Raw genomic sequence first — 22,798 nt, forward strand, 5'->3', positions numbered from 1 at the left:
GAAGATGTTCATGACTGCATGTCACACCTGGTTGCGGCCTGAGATAAACAGAGCAACAAAACAGTCAATGCCCCCCACCCACCCACCAATGCTCCTTCCACACCTGAAGAAAGATAAGCTTTTGTGTAGATTCTAGTCTCTTTTTTTCTGGGTGAATTTTTTTAAATTAAACTTTAAAATCTTTACAGGTAAATTCCAGCTTTTAAGCTTGTTATACATTTCTCTTTAAACTCCCCACCTTTCCTTCCATGCTGTTCTTCATCTCATGCCATCTACATACTGCATTCTAATAAGCATTCCACCAAAGACACATTCTTCTAATTCAAATATTATCATTTTTCTTCTGCTTCTCATGCTTCAGACCCTGTTTGCGAATTAACCTGATGATGTCCCCCCCCCCCCCGGTATTCTTTTTCACACTGCTCCCTCTTTTGCACAACAGCCCATGCAGGGAAACCCGCTAAGTTCCTTCGCTGCCTGCCTTTCCTCTACTTATTTTACTAAGGTTTATAGCATAATTTTAATCATCTCTCTCTATCTCTATCTCTATCTCCCCCCCCCTCTCTCTCTCTCTGTGTGTGTGTGTGTGTGTGTGTGTGTGTATGGATCACCAGAATATGTTCCAAGTGATTTACCTGCACAGCTATTTGCAAGGTGGGAATGAATAAATGTCAGAACAAAAAAATTTGAGGGTTGGGTGGACTTCACATCAAGCCCCAACAATCCATTGTCAAGTGCTTACAGAGAAATGCAAACAGATTGCAGAGCATCTGCTTGGAATGCAGAAGGTCCTGGGTTCAATCCCTGGCATCTCCAGGTAAGGCTGGAACCCTGGAGAGTTGCCGCCATTCAGTGTAGGCAATACAGAGCCAGATGGAGCAGCAGCCTGATTCAGGAGAAGGCAGATTCCTAATGTTCTGCCTACAGCATGGGGGAGGTAAGTTCCCCACCCATGGCCTAACCTTTTTGCCAGCAAACATCTTTCTCTGGTACTGCAGGGGGTGGGGAGCCAGGTAGGACTCAGTTCTACTTCTTAGCATACCCTCCAACATTTCTCTGATGAAAATAGGGGAGTCCTGTTCCATAATAATAATAATAATAATAATAATAATTTTATTATTTATGCCCCACCCATTTGACTGGGTTGCCCCAGCCATCCTGGGCTGCTTCCAAGATATATAAAAACATAATAAAACATTACACATTAAACAACTTTCCTTTATAAGGCTGCCTTCAGATGTCTTCTAAAGGTTGTATCTCCTTGGCTCGGGAGTCGTCCTACCAAAGCCTCCAACATTTCTCTGATGAAAATAAGGACATCCTAAGGAAAAGTGGGACATTCTGGGATCAAATCAGAAACCTGGACAGCTTCTGTAAATCTGGGGCTGTCACTGAGAAATAGGAACACTTGGAGGGTCTGTTTTAGGAATATATCCTACGTCAAGCATCCTCAAACTGCGGCCCTCCAGATGTTTTGGCCTACAACTCCCAAGATCCCTAAGCTAAGAGGACCAGTGGTCAGGGATGATGGGAATTGTAGTCCAAAACCTCTGGAGGGCCGAAGTTTGGGGATGCCTGTCCTAAGTCCTGTTCATATTTAATAGAGGCCAACTGTTTGCCTTTGGAAAGGACCTCTTTTGGGCTGCATGGTTTGAACCTGCACTGATGCCTGGAGATGGATGAAGTTTGTAGAGGTGGGCAACCCAGGATGCTTGAGGAATACCAAGCCTAAAGCCTTGGTCCATCAGGACTTCTACCTTTCCATGCCTTGCCTGGATGACGGGGATTTCATCAGGAGCCTTTTGGAGGCAAAGACCTGTCACTATGTTTCCCCAGCTTGGCTGTTGCCTGCAGAACATCATCAGTCCTGAAACCCATTATGGGATTCTTTCAGAAGTGAATGGTGGGGAGGGAATAAACTGGATGATTTAACAGTCTGGTCCTCCTCCTTGGCTTCTAACATGGCTTCATCTACCAAGACAGAAGCCGCTCGAATGAGTGTCCTCACTAGGAGATCGTTTTTTGGTTTCTGTCATTTTTTGCTGCCAAAGTTTGAACTTTGCCTCAACTTTAAAATGCCCACAGTCTTCCAAAGGCACAGGAAGAATCAGATTTAGGCTTTAATGGGCTTGTTAACATGCTGGAGAGAAGAGGGGTCCCTTCTGCATGAATGGGGGTGGGGGGAGGAAATTCTCTCTTCCAATTCACAAAGTCCTCAATTCCCAGCCGTAGCTGCACATGCAACCGGTTTACTGCAGCTCCGCCATCTACAAATAGGTTAGGCAGCTCATGACTGCCGCGAGAAGTTAAAGTTTAAACGGAGAGGCCTGGCTTGGTCTGAAAGACAAAACAAGCTCCCTCAGGCTCAGCCGCCCCTTTCAAGGAACCCGTCTTCTGTGTCGGCTCATTTGAGTGCATCTGGGAGAGCTAGCATCACCTGGAGCAATCTAGGCCCAGGAATCCCTGTTAAAACGTCTCTTTGCTGGGAGCAATTCTACAAAGGAAGGCGTTGCCAGTTTGAAAAAGCCTTGATTCCCAGATCTCTATACAGCTGCTCCTCTGGCACCAGTGGGGAGTTTGCCATTTCATTGCTACCTAATGGTTTTCCGGTCCTCTAGTTTAGAACGTGGTCTGGATCATTACAAATAAGGAGCAATCCTTTAAGAACAACAGAACCACAGGTGGGGAATGTGGCCCCCAGAACCTCTTTCTCTGGTCATTGGATCTCTCCAGTGGGGCCACCCCCTCACAGGCCCTGCTTCATACCCTTGAGGTTTTTTTTTGGCCTGCCTAGAATGTGTCCTTGAACTCTGCCCATGCCTCTTGCCTGTCCTGATGCAGGATAGAGAGAGAGATGTGTGATTGCATGTGTAGAAACTAGCCTCCTGCATATAAAGGCAGCATCTACATCAGTTGCTCCACCCACTTTTGTCTGTGACCCCGCCCACTGCTGACATGTGGCCCTTGGAAGGTTGCCAAGAAGAGAATGTGGCCCTTGAGTTAAAAAATAACCACCCCCACCCTTGAACTAAGCCTGTAAGTTCTAAACTGACCCAGTGCCAACAAGAGCGATCCTGACTGCCCATTACTAAGCAGGGGGCTTGTTTCCTAAAGCCTGGCAGAACAGAAATGGTACCAAGCTGCTGGGCTCCCACTTGTCCCCCAAAGCAGGCCAGTGTCTGTGCCAAACAAGCCTCCTGGAAGAGTTCATTCCACAGGACAGAAAGGCTGGCAAAAGATGGTGCCTGGAATAGGACCTTACCAGAAGATTTCTACATACTGAGCAGTGTTAGAAACTCAGATAATCTAATTTGCAAATGGCACCTTGAACATAGGCTGCAGTTGCCACAATGGAATGTCTAGGCATTGTCCCCCCATGGGATATTATTATTATTATTATTATTATTATTATTATTATTATTATTATTATTTCCATTTCAATACAGCTTCATAGTTTAAAGACCAAATCTCAAAGTGGTTTACAACATGTTAAAACACCAAACAAAACAAGCCAGAATAAATCTAATTCAAACTTCAAGGGAAATATTTCAGATCCTTCTCTAAGTGACATTTTGCTTTCCCCAGACACCAACCTGACTTCCAGAGATCTCCATGTGGTTGCAATTGGACCCACGCCAGTCACAAAAGACACCTGGCACCTGGCTAATTTTGAACACTGGTATGGAGTGGGGTGGGAGGGGTGCAAACAGGAGGCCACACTCCCCGAGACCATTCTGAGCCATTCTGGTGGCCTTCCAGAGGTTATTGGGTTTCAGCTCCCTACATTCCTGGCCACTGGCCATACTTGTTGAGGTTGGTGGGAGTTGGGGTCCAGTAACATCTTGGGAGCCACAGGCTCCCCATACCTGAGTCAGTGTCTCCTCCAAGGAACCAGCATTCTGAAGAGGACTAGTAACTTTGCCGGCACACTTGTTGATGTGAGTTGTATCTGGAGAAGGACCAAAGTCCCAGGATGCTCCAAAATGACTCCCACATCTGTGGGACGGGGCACTAGGAGCCCTCCTCCAGAGGATGTTGGGCTCTGGTTCTCATCAGCCCTGACCCACAGGGCCAGAGGCCAAGGGAAGGTGAGAGCTGTAGTCCAGCAACCTTGGAGGGCTACAGGTTGCTCAACCCTGATGCAAAGAGACAACTCCTGCCGAGAGAGATTCGTGCTCCATACGCACTAGTCTGTGCTAGTGCGCTATCCCTGAACTCATTAATCAAATTGTAAGCCCTAAAGCCATGCTCACCTGGCGTGGCTCCTGGTCTCATGATGTTGCTTGAAGAATCCCTAGGAAAGGATGGATGCTTCCATGTGCACCATAAGGACTGCCTACAATATGGATTGTTCCCAGTATGGGATCTCATCCCTGGATGTGTAGAAGCTAAGCAGAGTCTGAAGCCTGGGATACAGGAGTAGCATGGGGACTGGGAGCATGAACACAGTTGAACTGCAGGGCAGCCCCTGTGTAGGCTGTCCACAATACGTTATTTGCATTTTGTTCTTTTCTATTGTATTATTATTAACATTTGTATCTCACCTTTCCTTCAAGAAGCTCAGGGTGGCTTATAGAGTCCTGTTCCTTCCCATTTTATCCTCACAGAAACCCTGCAAAGTAGGGCTTTTTGGCTGAATGGGGATTTGAGCTTCATGGCTGAATGGGGATTTGAATCCTGGTCTCTCAGGTCCAATGCTCTAACCACTGCACCACACTGCTTCTTATTAAGTTTGTGCCTCACCCTTTCAACCAAGGCTTATTGCAAACAGCGAGGATTGAACCATGGAGAGGGAGCCAGTCATAAAGTCAAGAGTGATTCAGATCAGCAAATGGCCCCTTGAAAACAAGAGTAAAAGAGTCAGTCTCAAAGGTGTAGAAATAAAAAGAAATGCTTTTATTGAAAGAAAGAAGTTTGCATACCAGCTCAGCACAACTCATGACCCCTCGAGAGAAATGCAGTTTCTAAATCACATATCAGGGTGGACTGGTGCTCGGAAATCTCTCCCCATTTTTGTATTCACAGGTGGGTAGAAAAAAATAAGAGGTTTATTGAGCCTTGGCTGTGCCAACATACACACAGATGGTTTGCCTTCAGCTTTGTGGGTGGGGCTACCATATGCAGATGAGCTTGCTTAGACATGGATTTCCATTGTACCAGAGCCACAACTAAGAAGACCCTGCTATGCCCCTGACCGGTGACCATAGTAACAGATTTAAAGGTAAAGGTAAAGGGCCCCTGACCATCAGGTCCAGTCGTGTCCGACTCTGGGGTTGCGGCGCTCATCTTGCTCTATAGGCCGAGGGAGCCGGCGTTTGTCCGCAGACAGCTTCCGGGTCATGTGGCCAGCATGACAAAGCTGCTTCTGGCGAACCAGAGCAGTGCACGGAAACGCCATTTACCTTCCCGCCGGAGTGGTCCCTATTTATCTACTTGCACTTTGATGTGCTTTCGAACTGCTAGGTGGGCAGGAGCTGGGACCGAGCAACAGGAGCTCACCCCGTTGCAGGGATTCAAACCGCCGACCTTCTGATCAGCAAGCTCTAGACTCTGTGGTTTAACCCACAGCGCCACCTGGGTCCCAGTAACAGATTTAACCACACCTAAAAGGTACTTTCCTGAGAGTACTTGCCTGGAGAGAGCTGCCATTCCCTGAAATATGCTGTACAAAATCATAAGGAACACAGGAAACTTTCTTAAACGTTCAGGCAATGCGAGCGGCTATTGACACAGATTCATACATTTCCATATGAATAAGTACCAAACTCTCATAAAATTGTAAAGGTGGATGGAACACCATCTAGTCCAACCCCCTGCAATGCAAGAGCCCGATTTTAAACTGAGCAAGACCACATTGAGGATTTAGTTGCATTCTGCTCCACGGTTTTAGACCAAAATGGACCTCTGGTGTGACGAGAACACAAGCAAGGTCCTGCTTGGTCAGAGCAAAGGTCCACCTAGACTGCCATCCCCACTTCCACCAGCCAGGTGCCCATGGGGAAGCCCACAAGCAGCAGCTGAGGGCAGTGGGCCACCCCTGCTGTTGCTTCACTACCGTTTCAATTGAAATAGGTGCATCTGAACACACAACTATCATCACTAATAGCCGCTGGTAGACTTGTCCTCTGTGAATCTGGCAAATCCTCTTTTAACCAGGAGCCATCACCAGCTTGATGTAATTCAGGCCTTTGAACAGCCTCTTGCTTGATCACCTATGGTGAGTAGGACTCCTCTCCAGGTGAACAGGAAGCTTTTGAAACTGAAATAATGTTGTGGGGAGGGTTCTCTCTCCCCTGCTACATCTTTCTCAGGAGGCTGCTGTGCCATAAATGACGAACACAGATAAGTACAGGGAAGCAAAGTAGTGGGAAAGCAAGCTAGCCACAATTATTGTGGACTAGCAGCTTTTGTTTAGAAGATTTGGTTTAATAGTTGCTTAGCACTGATGCGGTGCTTTAGCGTTCTCAAAGCCCTTCACACACATTGTCTCAGTTATCCTCCCCAAGGATGATACATTATCTCAGTTATCCTTACGACAACCCTGAAAGGTAGGGCTGGGACTGAGAGGAGAGAGCGCCTAGTAAGTTTAAGGCAGGATTTGAACGGAGGTCTTCATGTCGTCATTCAGTTGTTCAGCTCAACACACCCAATACCCTGGTAACTCACCCAAGGCATTATAGTGTGGATGAAAAGCATTCAGAAATTTGGGTAGTGAGGATTCTGCTTTGACAAAATCTGGAGTCACTGATCCTTCTTCATGAATGGAAAATTCTGCTATTCCCCATTCAGAAATGAAGCAAAAACAAACCAACAAACCAACAAACAAAACGAAAACACCCTCTTACAATGAAAGATGATACTTTTTCCTTTCTTTCTTTTAGGCAGTGTGACCTTTTTGCAAACTGATAGGATGAATTTCTATACATAAGTTTAGGATTCAGCAGGCTGGGCTGGATTTTGGTTGCCAGCTGTCACCTTCCCGTTCACCAGGTGTTTCCACCAGCCGAAACCTGGGCCTGCTTTTCCCAGAAACTCAGGAACAAGGCTCAGAAATGGTTGGGGGAAAGCAAGAAGTTTAACATCCGTAAATACAGATGCCAGGAGTGTACAGATGTGGAGGGTTAGCCAAGAGGAGGGTCCAGCTGTGGGTGATCATCAGACTGAGCTTAACCCTTTCCCCACGTTGCAGATACAGTTTTGCTACCCGCGCAAAAGAGCATCTCGGCCACATATAAGAACCCAGCGGCTGCATTGTTAGACTCTAGAGCAGGCTGTCGAGTCATACCAGGTTACTTAGCAAGCCTTTGCATTTTGCATCCAAGACTGGGCCTAAGTGTTAACCGCAAACAAGAAGAGCTAAAATTATTGATGGTCACACAGTAACTTAGCAACTAGGGCTGAAACCATCTCTCCAGATAACATCGGACGCTCCTTCCCCTGTCCTTCCATCAGACAATTTCCCCAGCATCTCTTGTAGCACAGATCGCATCAACCTGCTGTCCTCCAGGTGCTGCTGAACTACAATTCTCACCATGGCTGTAGGACACAAGAGCTGATAGGATGTTGGTTGTGCTGACCCCTGGGGCTGATGACGGGATTTGTAGTCCAGCAGCAACTGCAGGGCTCCAGGTTGGCAGAGGATGGTTTAACATAGTGATATATAAGTCACTGAGATGTCACTAGAATTTAAAATACAGCATTTTGTTTAAAAAATGGGTTTGGAGGATGCAGAACTGATGTTAGCAGATTATCAAAAGGCAAAACCATCCAAATCAAGGTGGTTTTCGTCTGTTTTTTGGTAATCTACAACTGATGAATTTATAAAACCAAAGGAACGAAACTCTAAATTTCTAGATGGGGGAAAATGTGTTTGTGTGTGTTTAAGGGTATTATTTTTTAAAAAGAGTATTTTTTAAAAAAAAGAAGTCACAAAAGGGACCACCATTTTATTTTCTCTCATCAAGAGATTATGGGTTGTTTTTGTCTTTGGCGTCCATATATTTATGGATTACATTCCAACCCTGCTTCAGGCCACGGTCCTAAGTGCACTTTACCTGGGAGTACTGGTAAGTCCTATGGAACTCAGTGGGACTTATGTTTGAGCAGGCTTGCACAGGCTTGCACTGTCAGTGCGATTCCTGTGTAAAGAGGGGTTTGAACCTAGGTTAGCCCCATCTGAGTTTTACGCCCTGTCAATTTGCACTGCCCTTTTCCTCCAGCAGAACCCCCAGAAGGATGAGTTAAAAGAAAGCAGCATTTTAAAAATAAGAAGAAGAAGAAAAATCAACCCTCTCCAAAACCTGGATTCTTAATTTAAAGAGCTAGGAGAATGAAAGAAAGCCTTCCCTCTGATATGGGATTAGAATGCCTTATTTTTGCCCACTTTCCCCTAACGTCCACCCCCCCCCTTGCCATCTCCAGCTGATCATACAAGGGAGGTAGGAGAATGTGCTACTTTCAGCAAATCTCACTTGTAAAAATGGTGTGTGATTCGTGCGCTGGTGGGAAGGGAAGGGACATTTCAGCCCACACAGGCGCTCCGAGCCAGACCTATTAGCTCTCCTGGAGTACAGTACAGCCGCGCTCAAAACACATACAGAGAGAGAGGGAGGGAAAGGCGGAAGAGAGAGAAAAAGACAGAGGGAGGAGGGAGAGATAGGAGAAGAGTCAATTACACCCAAAGGGAGGAAAAAACGCTTCCCTGGAGCTTCCAGGCAAGGGCTCCCGGACTGTGGTCCAACTGTCAGGAAGATGCTCCTGCCATACCCCTATAAACAGCCGGAAAGTCGGCCAGACCTCTCTCTCGGCTTGAGATGGGATGCCAAACCACTCGCTTACACCATACAGCGTCCCCACGAATCCACACAACTACCGGACTCCAATTCAGGGGGAGAAAAAGAAACACCGGGAGATGGGACCCCGGGCATAAACCAGACGGTCTAGGGGTGGAAGAAAGCCGGTGGGATCGGAGAGGAAGGGGTGGGGGTGTCCCAGAAGAGGCGTCGCCAAAGACCGTGGAAACAGGATAGCCCACCCCAGGAAGGCGCAGTTACCGAGGAGCGAAACTGAGCGCAGCCGTCGCCCGCCCGGGGACCCTTCGTCCCTGACCTGGGGACAGCGGGGCCGGCCAGGCGCGTCCCGGCCAGTAGCCCCGCGCGTCGTCGGGGCACGCGAAGGACCGAGAACGCGGCGCAGCGGCCCACTTACCCGGCGAAGGGAACATCTCGGCGTCGACCTTCTCGGTCTTGATGATGGTCAGGGTGGGCTTGAGGTCCACGGCCGCCTTCATGGTCCACGAGGGGGAGGGGGACCTTCTGGGTCGGATCCTTCGGCCCCTCTGGCCGGGAAAGCGGCCCGCGCCCCCGAAGTTGGAGACTCCGAGCTGCGCCCTCCGAGTTTGCCGCCGTGCGCTCCGCGCCCGCTTCTCCGCCTGCGGGGCAGCCCGACGGGCTCCGACCGTAGCGCGCTCGCTTGCTCGCTCTGGCGCTGCCTTCCGCCTTCCCGTGCCTCGTCTCCGGGGCGTTCCTGCTCCGGCCAGCCCCGCCGCTGCCTCCTGCCTGCCCGTGGGTTTCTCTCCCAGCCCAGGAGCGGCTGTAGGCGCGGAGCTCTCTGGGCTGCCGCCGACGGGAGGAGGGAGCAGGGGCCGGGCTCCGCTCCGTGACAGCGGCCGGGGTGGGACCCGCCTGCCTCCGCCCCTTCGCCGCCGCCCAGACCCTCCGCGAAGCGCCTTTGCCTCTGGACCGCGCTCTGGAAAGGGGCTCCCCCCCTCTCCCCTTTACTCCGCATTAGTTAATCCGGAGTAAGGCTCCCCTCAGGACCAGAGCTGTAATCAGGCACTGAAAGAGGAAGGCGGGAAGGCGGATGGGACTTCACGCTTTACTTAGTCCCTTGGGAGCAAAAGAAAAGGGTCTTGCTTTCTTCTTCATCATCAAAGAGTCATGGGATTGTAGATTGGGGGGGGCTCAAGGGTCATCTAGTCCAACTCCTGCAATGCAGAAATCACAGCTAAAGGATCCCCGACAGGTGGCCATCCTGCCTCTGCTTAAAACCTTCCCGTAAAGGAGAGTCCACCACATTCCGAGGAAATTCATCATCATTGGCATCGCCAAACCACTTAATATGCCAAATCCCTAAGCAGTTTATATAACACACAGTAAGATAAGGGAAAGGAAAAGCTCTATGTGACATTTAGAACCAAAAACACAAAGAAATACATCAGTAAAAGCAGAGGCGCCATCAATAAAATATTAAGTTAAATATCAATAACAATAAAGCAGTGTGATGGATCTCATGAACCCAGGACTGCTTGCTTAAGTAGAGGGGTCTTTAGGAAGCCCTTCATGCAGCTTGAACAGCACATGAGCCCCTGTTTTTTTATGAATACCACACGGTCTATAAAGAGGAAAAGAACTCAGCCTCAGCCTCTTCATAAAGTGGGAGGTGGTGTTTCTGCAGGGGATGAGTTTCCTCTCTCTCTCTTGCACACACATAACTGATTTTTTTAAATAAAAAAGTCTTACTAGTTTAATACAACACAGAGAGACACATACATACAGTGGTGCCATCGAAGTAGGAATTTGGGGCAGGTTGCTGGGAACTGTATCTCTGTTAGGGGGAAACTACAGTTCCCTAGGATTGTCTGGAGGGGAAAAGAGTGTTTTCAGTCCTTGGGGGTTTAAGGCAGGCCCCCTTAATGCCCCCTTTTCATGATTTCCTTTGCCACTAGGGTGACCAGCAATGCTACGGAAGGACGATTCTCCCTCTCTATCCATTAATCATGATGAATCACAATAACTCACATTTACAGAGTGTCCAAAGCTCTTCCCATCCATTATAGCTGTACAGTTTGATACATTTTTATGGACTGAGTGTGACTTGAGAGGGCATGCATTTGATTGTGAGGACAGAGCAAGAGGTCAGGTATTACAGATCTTACACATCTACTTTCCTAGGGATGGGAGGGGGATGCTACCTAGAATCATAGAATCATAGAGTTGGAAGAGACCACAAGGGCCATCCAGTCCAAACCCCTGACAAGCAGGAAACACCATCACAGCATTTCTGACATATGGCCGTCAAGCCTCCGCTTAAAAACCTCCAAAGAAGGAGACTCCGCCACACTCCTTGGCAGCAAATTCCACTGCCGAACAGCTCTTACTGTCAGGAAGTTCTTCCTAATGTTTAGGTGGAATCTTCTTTCTTGTAGTTTGAATCCATTGCTCCGTGTCTGCTTCTCTGGAGCAGCAGAAAAGAACATTTCTCCCTCTTCTATATGACATCCTTTTATATATTTTAGCATGGCTATCATATCACCCCTTAACCTTCTCTTCTCCAGGCTTAACATACCCAGCTCCCTAAGCCGTACCTCATAAGGCATCGTTTCCAGGCCTCTGACCATTTTGGTTGCCCTCCTCTGGACACGTTCCAGCTTGTCAGTATCCTGAACTGGACACTGTACTCCAGGTGAGGTCTGACCAGAGCAGAATACAGTGGTACTATTACTTCCCTTGATCTAGATGCTATACTCCTATTGATGCAACCCAGAATTGCATTGGCTTTTTTAGCTGCTGCAATAACTGGAGGAGGGATGAGGGAACCTGGGAGGCCCCCTCCAGATGTTGCTGGACTACAACTCCCATCACTCCCAGCCAGCATAGCCAATGGTCAAGGCTGATGGGAGGAGTTGGAGCCCAGCCATACATGAGTGGACACAGGCTCCACAGTCCCGCATTACAGAATGTGAAAGGAAATTTGACTGGCTGAGAGAGCAAGTGGCGCAATGCAGGGGTGGGAGACCTTTGCACATGCTCTGCTTATCAATATCCAGCTTAATAGACTAGGGTGCCCAGAACTGGACCCAGGTTCAAATTAGTTCTCCGGAGTGGGTGTGGATTGGAAGGATGCTGCTGAGCAAGTTAATATGGTTTGGTGTCTGATGCTGCCCTTCTTTTGTGACCATCTTATTCTGAGTCACAACCTTGAAAAAGCTCCCAAACTCTCCCAAGAAAAAGCCCAAACTCTCCCACACTTGTAACAGAGGATGAAAGACATTTTGAATATGGGCAATATGGAGAATCTTGCTTACAGAAGATGGGTTGCCATGGAGAAGTCCAGTTCCACGGGGCAAACATCTCGGGGTGTATACTACCAAATTAGCTCCTGGGTGCAGGAACATGAAAAGAGTCCTGCTGGATCAAACCAAAGGTCCATCCATTCCTGCATCTTTCCTTCAGTGGCCAACCAGATGCCGCTGGGAGACATCCCCCTCCCCAAGCAGGGCTTGAAGGAAACAGCCCACTCTGGATGAACCAGAGTGGATGGGGTACAAATAATAAAAATGTTGTTGTTGTTGTTGTTGTTGTTGTTGTTGTTGTTGTTGTTGTTGTTGTTGTTGTTGTTGTAGTATACCCAGAGCCAGATTGCCCTTGATCCTGGAGGTAGCAAGCAGCCATGGATAGCTTTATCCTCCAACAATTTGTCTAACAATTTAGAGCCTTCTAAGTTTGGTGGGTTTTCCCAGTAGTGATGTATGGAAGTGAGAGCTGGACCATAAAGAAGGCTGATCGCCGAAGAATTGATGCCTTTGAATTATGGTGCTGGAGGAGACTCTTGAGAGTCCCATGGACTGCAAGAAGATCAAACCTCTCCATTCTGAAGGAAATCAGCCCTGAGTGCTCACTGGAAGGACAGATCGTGAAGCTGAGGCTCCAATACTTTGGCCACCTCATGAGAAGAGAAGAATCCTTGGGAAAGACCCTGATGTTGGGAAAGATTGAGGGCACTAGGAGAAGGGGACGACAGAGGACGAGATGGTTGGACAGTGTTCTGGAAGCTACGAACATGAGTTTGACCAAACTGCGGGAGGCAGTGGAAGACAGGAGTGCCTGGCGTGCTCTGGTCCATGGGGTCACGAAGAGTCGGACACGACTAAACGACTAAACAACAACAACAAGTTTGGTGGGCATCCAAACCTGAATTCCATAGTTCAACTCTGCCCTGTGCGAAGGAATTAGCGGTAACTGCCTACCCCTCAGCATCACCAGATGAAGTGCTAACACTTTTTCTCCATCTCCATCATTCTGTAAACCTTGACCATTCCTCTTCACCTTTCCCTCCCCAGCTAAAAAGCCTCAAACACTGTCACCTTTCCTTGTAAAGGAGCTTTCCAGCTCTTCGATACCTTTTTTTTTTTTTGGACATGTGACGATCAAAACTGTACATTGGTGGCATTTTACACATACAAGGCCGCAACCCCCCTGCCTGTAATACTTTCAGTTTAGTTAAAATGTAGTTAAAATGTTGAAGGTGGAAGAGGTTTTGTTTTGTACATGAAAAGGCGGACACCGCTATTTTCTGTTTGTACAACCTCTTTGTTTTATATTCACAGGGTTGGTTTTTTAAAAAGAAGAAGAAGAAGAAAGAACAGAGGAGGGCTTTTAGTAACAACAAATGTGTTTTCTGAAAACAAGGTGACATTGATGAGACACAGCCTGGAGGAATCCACAGTGGGTCCACCTTTCAGAAAATTAAGCATGTGTGAAGTTGCAATCAGTGAGAAGTAAAAAAAAAAGGGGGGGGGACTAAGACCCAAAAGTGCTGACTGCTTATTTCCCCCACCAATTTCACCTGAAACCAAGGATCCTTCCTTTGCAAGGCGGGGTTGGAACCTCTCCTGCCACAAAATATGCTGAGATCTCTATCACTCCAGGAGCTCTCGAACCTAAATGAAGGTCTGGGGGGGAAGGGCGTCTTGGTTTGCACATAAAGTATTTTATTGCAACTTCTGTAGCAAAAACACCCGACCACAAACGGCAGAGCACAGATAGGCGTGTATGACTCACAAAAGTCCATTTACCGGTATATACATATACATATATATATCTATAAGGTTTTTTTATTACAAAAAGAAGAATACAAACGTCATTAGCAACCTGCTTCTTGTGGTTCTTTCTGTGAGAAAACCCAACAGTCTTAGTTGCGTGCTGAGTGACTGCAATGTATTTCTTGAGATGTGCTTGGTTCACACACAGACACATCCATACTGACTTGCTGCATCAAGTGGTGAGTCACTCATGTGAACAAGTCAACCCAGATATAGCAGGCAGCCTTTTTGTATTGCCCGTTGCCAGCTAAAATGCTGGGCTTTTCGATGGATCGGTTTATATGCTCAGCTGCAGGGATCAAATGCATAACGTTGGTTTGCAGAGAAATAGTGGGGTTTACCAAACCTGGGTCTCCATCCATTTTGGGGGTTTTTTTGGACTACAACTCCCATCATCCCTAGCTAGCAAGACCAGTAGTAAGGGGTGATGGGAGTTGTAGTCCAAAAACACCAGGTGGAGAACTAAGGTTGGGAAGCACTGCGGTGCATATGTGTGATGTGCAGGAAAGGTGTTACGTCTTCTCCAGACCCCAATCCAAATTTCATGATCATCCACCATCGTTGTGTGAAATCCTACAGCCCAGAAGGTATCAAATGTATATAAGGGGACAGAAACCCCCAAATGTCACAGAACCTCCCCATGTTTTCATCATGGGTCATGTGGGGAATGAGTGAGCACTATCTTTCAAGAATGCTTGCTGCAAAGGGAGGTGGGGACCTTACCCAGCCTGGGGCTGCAGTTTCTTGTGGGTCAGCCTGCTGGGGCTCATGCTTCTGGAATGAGAAGTGCTGTGTCCTGTTATGTCGATCATTACTATCAAATCTTCCAGCAAAAGGTACATGGATTTCCCTTGGGGACTGCTCCTTTCTCCTGGAAGTCCCTATACCTTCTCAATCATTTGCTTCCAGAACTACTAAGTGTGGCTGTATTTGCCTTACTATGTGGTACATTGGTTGCTAGGCATGCAAATAGGTCTGACATGTGGGTGGGGATTGGTCTAATATTGGTTAATGATACAAAGGCTCTGGCAGTTCCCTGTGGCAGGAGAAAGCAGTCCTATTCTGCTCTATAGGGACATTTAGGGGGCTGCCCCCAGCTGAAAGGTTTCAGTTTTTCCACGTCTCTTTTGCCATATATTTTTATATATGCAGTAATAAAACATCAGGGGAAGAAAGTAAGCAGAGGAACTCATGAATGAGTGGAACATCACGACAGGAGAAGATTCGCTGCAAGTCCATCTTGAGATGAATCATTGCAAAGGGAGGGAATTTGGGCAAGGTTGCCAACTGCCTTAACCAGGCCCTGCTCCCATGATTCTAATGGCAGCTCAAACTGCAGGCCTGCCTCCTTGCCGTGACAAACATCACCTCCTGTTTCCTGTAGACTGAACTTGATGGCTGAGGTGCTCCAGAGAACGGCAGGGCAGCGTCATCACAAGCACAGACGCACCCCCCCAAGTCAGTTGGCAACCCTAGCCATGCAAGAAAGAGTTTGAAATCAAGCATAAAAGAAGCAGCTGGCTTTGGAAACGACTCATTGCAGGCTCAGATGGAGAGAGAGAGAGATGATGCAATTTTCACAAGCCCATAATCTCTTCTTTTTTCTGCATTGCATTGGAATGTTGTAACTTCCAGAGGCACGGAGGAGCAAAAGCACATACCCCCACCCCGCAGGGTAATTCACAAGTGGGGGGGGGGGGAAGAGGCCTCGCAGGATGGCTATGGATGAGGAAAAGAGGCAGGGCCTGGTTCACATAGCACCTGCAGCCTCGATGCTGGGAGGACAAGGCCGTTCAAATGCATCTGTGGTCCCCAGAGTGTGAAAGCGGGTCTGACTGTTCCTCGGTTTCCTTTCCGCAGCATTCGTCAGCATCACTCCCTCCCCACCAAAAAAAAAGGGGGAGAAGTTCCCACGGAAGTGATGGCCAGTAAATCCCAGACGCCAAGCCTGAAGGGAGAGCGCGAGAAGGCGGAGTGGCAGGAAGGAGCAAAGATCAGCACGGAGAAGGCCAAATCCCACATTTTTCTCGGTTGGGAAAGCTGCCTCGAACTCTTGCTTGGCTTTGTTTTGGCAAAATGACACCTCTCCATCCATTGGCTGAGAGCCTGCACACCTGAGCGGAACAGAGACGTGAAGGATTCCTCCAAGGGACCCAGTTATTGAGTTTCCACCTTGGTTTGCTTGCAGAAAAGTCTTTTCGTAATAGTTAATCGCCTCTGAATTTAAAATGTTGTGTGGTTCCCCCCCCCCGTACGTAGATATACTTTTTCTAAAGTACTTTGATATCTTGTATGCTATAGTGGCATGTAAGTATTTTTTTTAAATAGATAAGTGACTATGAAATCCTCGAGAGCTGTCAGTGTAGGCAGATGGACCCATGATGTGACTGGGTGCAAGGCATCTTCCTGCATCCATCCATTAAGGACCATTAAGAGTGCTGCCTTCTGACTTGGGAAGCCTGCCTCCTGGCCCATCTGCTCTCCTGGCGAAGCGAAGCGGCCCTCCTCCCTCTACACGTGTTTGGGTTTGTTGGGGTGGTTTTCTTGGATGGAGATCCTGGCTGCCCAACAATGCGGCTCTTGTTTTTCCTCTTGTTACGCTGCAAAGCGGCCCTGAATAGATCCATCAAAAATTATAAGCAGGGGCAGCCCCCTGAGGCTCTGAAAGATCACAGACCGCATGCAGGGCCTGAACAAAGACCCCGCTCTTTCCGAACAATTAGCCCGGCTAAAAGGACATCTATCTCCTTCCATTAGGGCCACCACGTGCCTCCAAGTCATTGCATTGTGCGGCTAATTAAATAACATGCCTCTCTCCCCATGCCAGTCTCCTGATTAGCTTTCCTTGGTCAGCCAGACACAGCCACGCCAGGCTCAGTGGAAGCAGCAGTATTGGTGATGCTCTGCTTGTGTCGAAAGTTATTTTCGTATTTCGAAACTCATTGTTGGACATCTGCTGAGTGATGATCTCCGATACTTTGGTGTGTGCTTTTATTGCTACAAGGGAATTTAAATTTCCCCATCAGGACTCAGCTCATTCACAGCCTCTGATAAATCCATTCATTCATTCCTGGCATCCAGTGAGCATCAGTAGAGAAGAGGTTAGCTCTCCCAGTCTTCAATCCCAGAGCAACCCAGGATACTGCCTTATATTGAATGAGGCCATTGACCCATCTAGCTGAGCACTGTTCACACAGATAGTGGTTCTCTCTCAGTCCTACCTGGAGATGCCATTGGGTATTGAACCTGGGGTCTTGTGGATGTATTATCACAGAAGCATATAGAATCACAGAATTGTACAGTTGGAAGGGACCCCAAGGGTCTAGACTCTAGTCCAACTACCAGCGATGCAGGAATCACAGCTCAAGAATCCCTGAGAGAGACCAGCCAACCTCTGCTTGAAAACATTCAAGGAAGGAGAGGTCACCACCTTTGGAGGGAGTTTGTTCCGCTGTTGAACAGCTCTTACTTCCAGAAAGTTCTTTCTAAGGTTTAGTTCAGGCATCCCCAAACTTCGGCCCTGCAGATGTTTTGGACTACAATTCCCATCATCCCTGACCACTGGTCCTGTTAGCTAGGGATCATGGGAGTTGTAGGCCAAAACATCTGAAGGGCCACAGTTTGGGGATGCCTGGTTTAGTTGGAATCTCCTTTCTCCTTTCTTGTCATTTCAGTCCATTGGTTAGGGCCTCTGGAGCAGCAGAAAACAAGCTTGCTCCATCTTCCATGTGGCAGCCCTTCAGATATTTGGTGATGGTTCTCATCTCACCTCTCAGTCTTCTCTTCTCCAGGCTATACATACCCAGCTGCCTCAACCAATCCTCATAAGGCTTGGTCTCCAGACCCTTGATCATCTTGGTTGCTCTCCTCTGCACACATTCCAGCTTGTCAATATTCTTCTTAAATTGCGGTGCTCAGAACTGGACACAGGTCTCCAGGTCTGACCAAGGCAGAATTGAGGGTATTATTAATTCCCTTGACCTGGACACTAGACTTCTGTTGATGAAGCCTAGAATAGCATTAGCTTTTTTTTTAGCTGCTGCATCACAATGTTGACTCATGTTAAGACTCCTAGATCCTTCACACAAAGTCTATCCAGTCAAATTCTGGCTTAAAAATAAAAGCATATTCAGAAGAATAGGCAGGGTGAAGGAATGCTACTTTTGATAGAAAAAGTGATAGATATCAGGATGAAATTTAGTTACTTATCAAGGTTTAATGGTATACAGTATGTCAGAATTTTCCAGGCAATGCTATCTGCCATTCACCTCTTGAAAATGTAGTGACTACTGATAAATATAACCAGGGCACATCCTAAAAGAACCAGTGGTGATGCAGAATTTTTCTGGAGCAGACCAGCCTCCATTCAGGTGATCCTGGGCAGCCAGAAAGCCACACGTGAAAGGGGAATCTGTCACCCACAATGCATCCTCAGAATCTGGTCATCATAGAGCAGGCTTCCTCAAACTCGGCCCTCCAGATGTTTCGAGACTACAATTCCCATCATCCCTGACCAGTGGTCCTGCTAGCTAGGGATCATGGGAGTTGTAGGCCAAAAACATCTGGAGGGCTGAGGTTGAGGAAGCCTGTTATAGAGCATCAGTCTCCTGCGTTCTCTAAGCTGCAAAACTGCACCCAATCTAAACTCCCTTGACTGGAAGACCCTGGTCATCTTTAAGGTCCCACTGGCAGAAATCTTGCACTGATGTCAGTGAAAGATTTTTAATAGTACTGGATTTTGGAAGAGCGAGGAATTCCTCAGCCAACAGACAGCCATTGCTGAGATGCCTTTGCATGGGGGAGAGGGAGCATCCGCCAGCAGCAAACGGGTACTGGTAACAGCAGCAGCCTCTTTCAGAAACGAAATCCTAAGCGAATGTGTTAGAATACACCTTTTCATCTCAACATCTTGGCTTCCAGAGACGAATGTGGTAAATGTGTGGGGTGGAAGGTCTGACCCTGGGTCAGAGTGCATCAGTTGCTGGCCATGTTGACAGTTTAATCTGCCTTTTCTCTCCAGTGATGACCTATGACCCCAACACATTTTACGGTCCCCTCCCCTCCCCACTGCTCTCTCTCTCCCCATCATCATCATCTAAGCCAAAGAGGCAGAAATTTATTTAGCCTGAGGACCACATTACCTCTTGGGTGACCTACTAGGAGCCACACAGTGGTGGACATGGTCAGATGCAAAATCTGGCAGAGCAACAGACATGATTCTTACCCCTCCAATATAATAGTCTCCATGCAAAAGTCAAGGTTTCCTGCATGTACAAGCCCATGTCTCCATCCAGACAAGCAAAGAGGCATTGCCACAGTTCAAGGACAATTCCAAGCAAGCTCTCAAGGAGGGCATGGGAAAGGGTGGGCAGGCATGGAGTGACCTGGAGTGAAGGGGAAGTAAGGAAAGGAGCTTGGCTTGAGGAGAGTTCTGGTGGGGCACTGTTGCTCCCCAGGTCTGAGTACCCTCATTCTTATCTAAGCCATTATCTTGGCCAAGCACTCGTTGCATTACGTAAGTACAGAAGAAGCCAGCTGTCTAGCTTGTCCATTAGTAGGGACTGGTAGGGCATTCGCTACTGTGACCGACACGTCGAAAATATACCATGAGCCAGAAGAGCTTGGCTAGGTAGCCTGCTTTGCTGCATGAATTCAACAGCATGGTGTAGTAGTTAGAGCACTGGAAAGACCAGGGTACTCAGCCATGATGCTTACTGGGTGACCTTGGGGAGGGGGGCAATCGCTGCCTCTCAGCCTCATCTACCTCACAGGGTTGTTGTGGTGATTAATTGAGGAGGGGGAGAGCCATGTACACCACCTTGGAATATCAAACAAACAAACATAGGGTCTGGTGACTTCTGTTTCAGTGTATCTGAAGAAGTGTGCATGCACACGAAAGCTCATACCTATGACAAACTTAGTTGGTCTCTAAGGTGCTACTGGAAGGATTTTTTTATTTTGTTTTGACTATGTCAGACCAACACGGCTACCTACCTGAAACAAACAAACAAACAGAATAAATCTCATAAGCTTGCTTAACATCATGCCAGACTTGGTGGAAATATTGCTCTTATTCCAAAATAGTTTGGGATTGCCCAGAAATGTGCGTGTGCGTGTTGAGGGAATGAGATGACTCTCAGACCTTAAAGGGCTATGGTGCCAAAACAGCGCAGATAACAGGATTTCTTTCCATAAACCCTTAATGGGATTATCTTTGTCCGGACACATCAGTACCTAGGCCAGTGGTTTTCAACCAGTGTGTCGTGGCACCCTGGGATGCCTTGAATGATGGTCATGGGTGCTGTGGGCCTCTGTCCCTCCTTCCTTTCCTCCCCCCCTCTGATTCCCCCTTACATCTCTGTCGCCCAAAGGCTCCTGTGGCTGTTTGTTGCAGCAGCCCTGGCTACAAGCTCCGCAGGCGAATGGTGCCTCTGGGGCTGGCCAGGGGGTGCTGCTTGCCAGGAACTTGCCAGTCCAAGGCTGCTCTGAGCCAGGCTGCATGTCTAATAATAATAATAATAATAATAATAATAATAATAATAATAATAATTTATTTCTACCCCGCCCACCTGGGGTTGAAGTAGGCAAAACTGAAATGTTTTGCTTTTAAAGAGCCGTGATAGCTTTGTTCGGCTTGCTTGGGGGATCTGCCCCAAATTTATTGGGAAATGATGAGAATTGGGAGACAGCATCCTCCCCCATAGGGTTCCTCTCTGCCAAGCTGAGATACTTTACCCTGATACAGTTATGGGAACAAATTCCACAGCCAACTGTTCAGCAGAAGCACAGGAGAGGGGAGGAAAGAGCATCGTTTATATAGGGCTACTTTTTCCCAAACTTCCTAAGTGCTTTAGAGAGTGTCTCCCCTGGAGACCCAAACTAGAAACTAAGCAGATCATCACTCTCATTTATAAACATCTGAAACATTAATGAAGTGAGAGGCAGGGAAACTGGAGAGGGGAAGACGGACTTCCTCCCGTGAAGGACTGGGCTATCAGAAACTGCTCTCTATGCCTCTGTAGACAAGGGCGGCTGTCAGATGTTCTACCTCCAAATAGGGGCGGAAGGTGCTGTCTTCTATTTGCCCATAATATATACTTTTCTCTAGATATTTTTTTGGTTGGAGAACTGCATCGCAAACTTCAGAGAGATTTTGAAAAATATCAACGTTTCGGTTCACGCATTGGTTTGAGAAATGCAAGTTAGGCGGTTTCCAAAAGAAACTCTTTCTGTCTCAGCTCCTTCGCTCAAGAACCTCAAAGCATCTACTGCAGAATTATTTACATGCTGCGGAGGATTCTGGGTGTGCCTTCAGTTAGCGTAGAGCACCGGGCAGGTCTTTGTGGCCCTCACCTGAACTACTGCAGAACCCAAGCATAATTTCTCTAGCTCTTCCTTCCCTGTGTCCCTGGTTTGTTTCCACTTTGAGAAGGGGAAATGGAAGATTGACTAGCGCCTGCCAGTCTTTTCTAGTCCCTCCCTGTTTAAGCGCCTTGCATTTCTGGCTAACTGACCTGCAGTCTGCTCCTCTCATTGACAATTTAAGAGTCTATTTAAGAGTGTCCTGGTGCCCACTGGGATGGGTAGGGCGGAAGGCAGGGAGGCCAACAGGAGGCGGAGCCAAAGCCAAAGAGGCGGAGTCAACTCAGCCTCATTGTGTCCCCATCCCCCACTCCCTTCTGAGCTCCACAAGAGCAAAACCGATGGGCAGTGGCACCCCCAGACTGGTTGGTTGTAAGGTTGTATGTTATTCCTGCACTACTTGAAGACTCTTTGGATTACTTCCAACTCTACAATTCGATGATCATGCTATGAGTTTGTGGATGCCACACTGCCCTTAATTCCTTGGTCCCATAGGTATTAGAATTTAATTAAGTCTTGGGGTGTTAAAATTGGGTGCCAGACCCACGTGTATTAAGTTGTGTGCTGGATACTTCTAATCCCCTGGAATCAGCGTGTGTTAAATGTTGATTAAGCTAGTGTAAGCTTCCTGTGTTGAGGTGATAGCTCGGGTATCATAGAATCATAGAAATGTACAGTCGGAAGGGACCCGATGGCCATCTAGTCCAGCTCCTTGAAATGCAGAAATCCTGCCCACAACTGTCTTTGGGTGGACTTGAAGTAATGGGCCATTAAGAGAACAAAACATCCAAGCAATTCAGTTTGGGGCCTCTCCTTCAAGAGGGAAAGCCAGAGCTTAGAGTAGGATACAGAGCAGCAGGCACAGCACCATATTTGATGCCTGAATCCAGGGCTGCAGCTATGAGAAAAGCAAGACCCTTTTGGGGTGATGATGCTTTGAGCCCCTCCATTGTATGCTCAGGTTGTATATGTGCGTAAACAAACCCTTTATCATAAAGACACCAGAGTCTCCGCTGTGCCTCGTTTACAAAAGGAAGCATGGACCCTGAGTAAGTGCACCTGGAACCCCTGGGATCTTGCACGACTCTGAGATTGGGGAGGCGTGCAGCAATGCTAAGAAGAAGGGAGGCATTGGGAAGGCTGAGCTTGGTGGGGCAGTGTGTGCCATTTGTCTTAATGGGATGGCCTCTACAGATCTGTGGTCCAAGTACACTTCAAAGATAAGGAGTAACAAGAAAGGGGAGCAATGGGGGCCTTGAAACTGCCCATTCACAGCACACAGGCACCAGACTGAGCACCTGGGCCCAGTCCCATTTGCCACCCTGGGGAGAGGAAGGGCATTCCTACTGCCATTATACTCGTCCTTCCTAGATTTGCATCTATACATGAAACTTGGCAACATCTTCCTTTCTGGTGCTGCATTTGGCAAAGCATGAGCATTCACTCTGCCCCCCCCGCCCCCGCCCCCGCCTCCTGCCGCCCAAGGATGGTCCCAGAAACAAATAAAGCCTCTTCTGTGGCTCCCCGATGGCAGAGCAGCCAAGACGTGTCCCA

General features: G+C 47.8%; 1 protein-coding gene across 3 annotated transcripts in view; it reads right to left on the reverse strand.

The window, feature by feature from the left end:
- Positions 1 to 22,798, reverse strand: part of ETS1 (ETS proto-oncogene 1, transcription factor) — a 112,874-nt gene that overhangs the window by 56,722 nt on the left and 33,354 nt on the right. Inside the window, exon 1 of one of the 3 annotated variants that reach the window (XM_035138942.2) lies at positions 9,208 to 9,770. The exons of the other annotated variants lie outside the window; for them this stretch is intronic. Coding sequence (XP_034994833.1) covers positions 9,208 to 9,289 — 82 coding nt within the window. The 5' untranslated portion in view covers positions 9,290 to 9,770. Of the gene's footprint in view, positions 1 to 9,207; positions 9,771 to 22,798 lie in introns of those variants that run through there. 3 annotated transcript variants of the gene reach the window in all.

Source organism: Zootoca vivipara, chromosome 15 (genome assembly GCF_963506605.1).
Source record: "Zootoca vivipara chromosome 15, rZooViv1.1, whole genome shotgun sequence".
NCBI classification, from domain to species: Eukaryota; Metazoa; Chordata; class Lepidosauria; order Squamata; family Lacertidae; genus Zootoca; species Zootoca vivipara.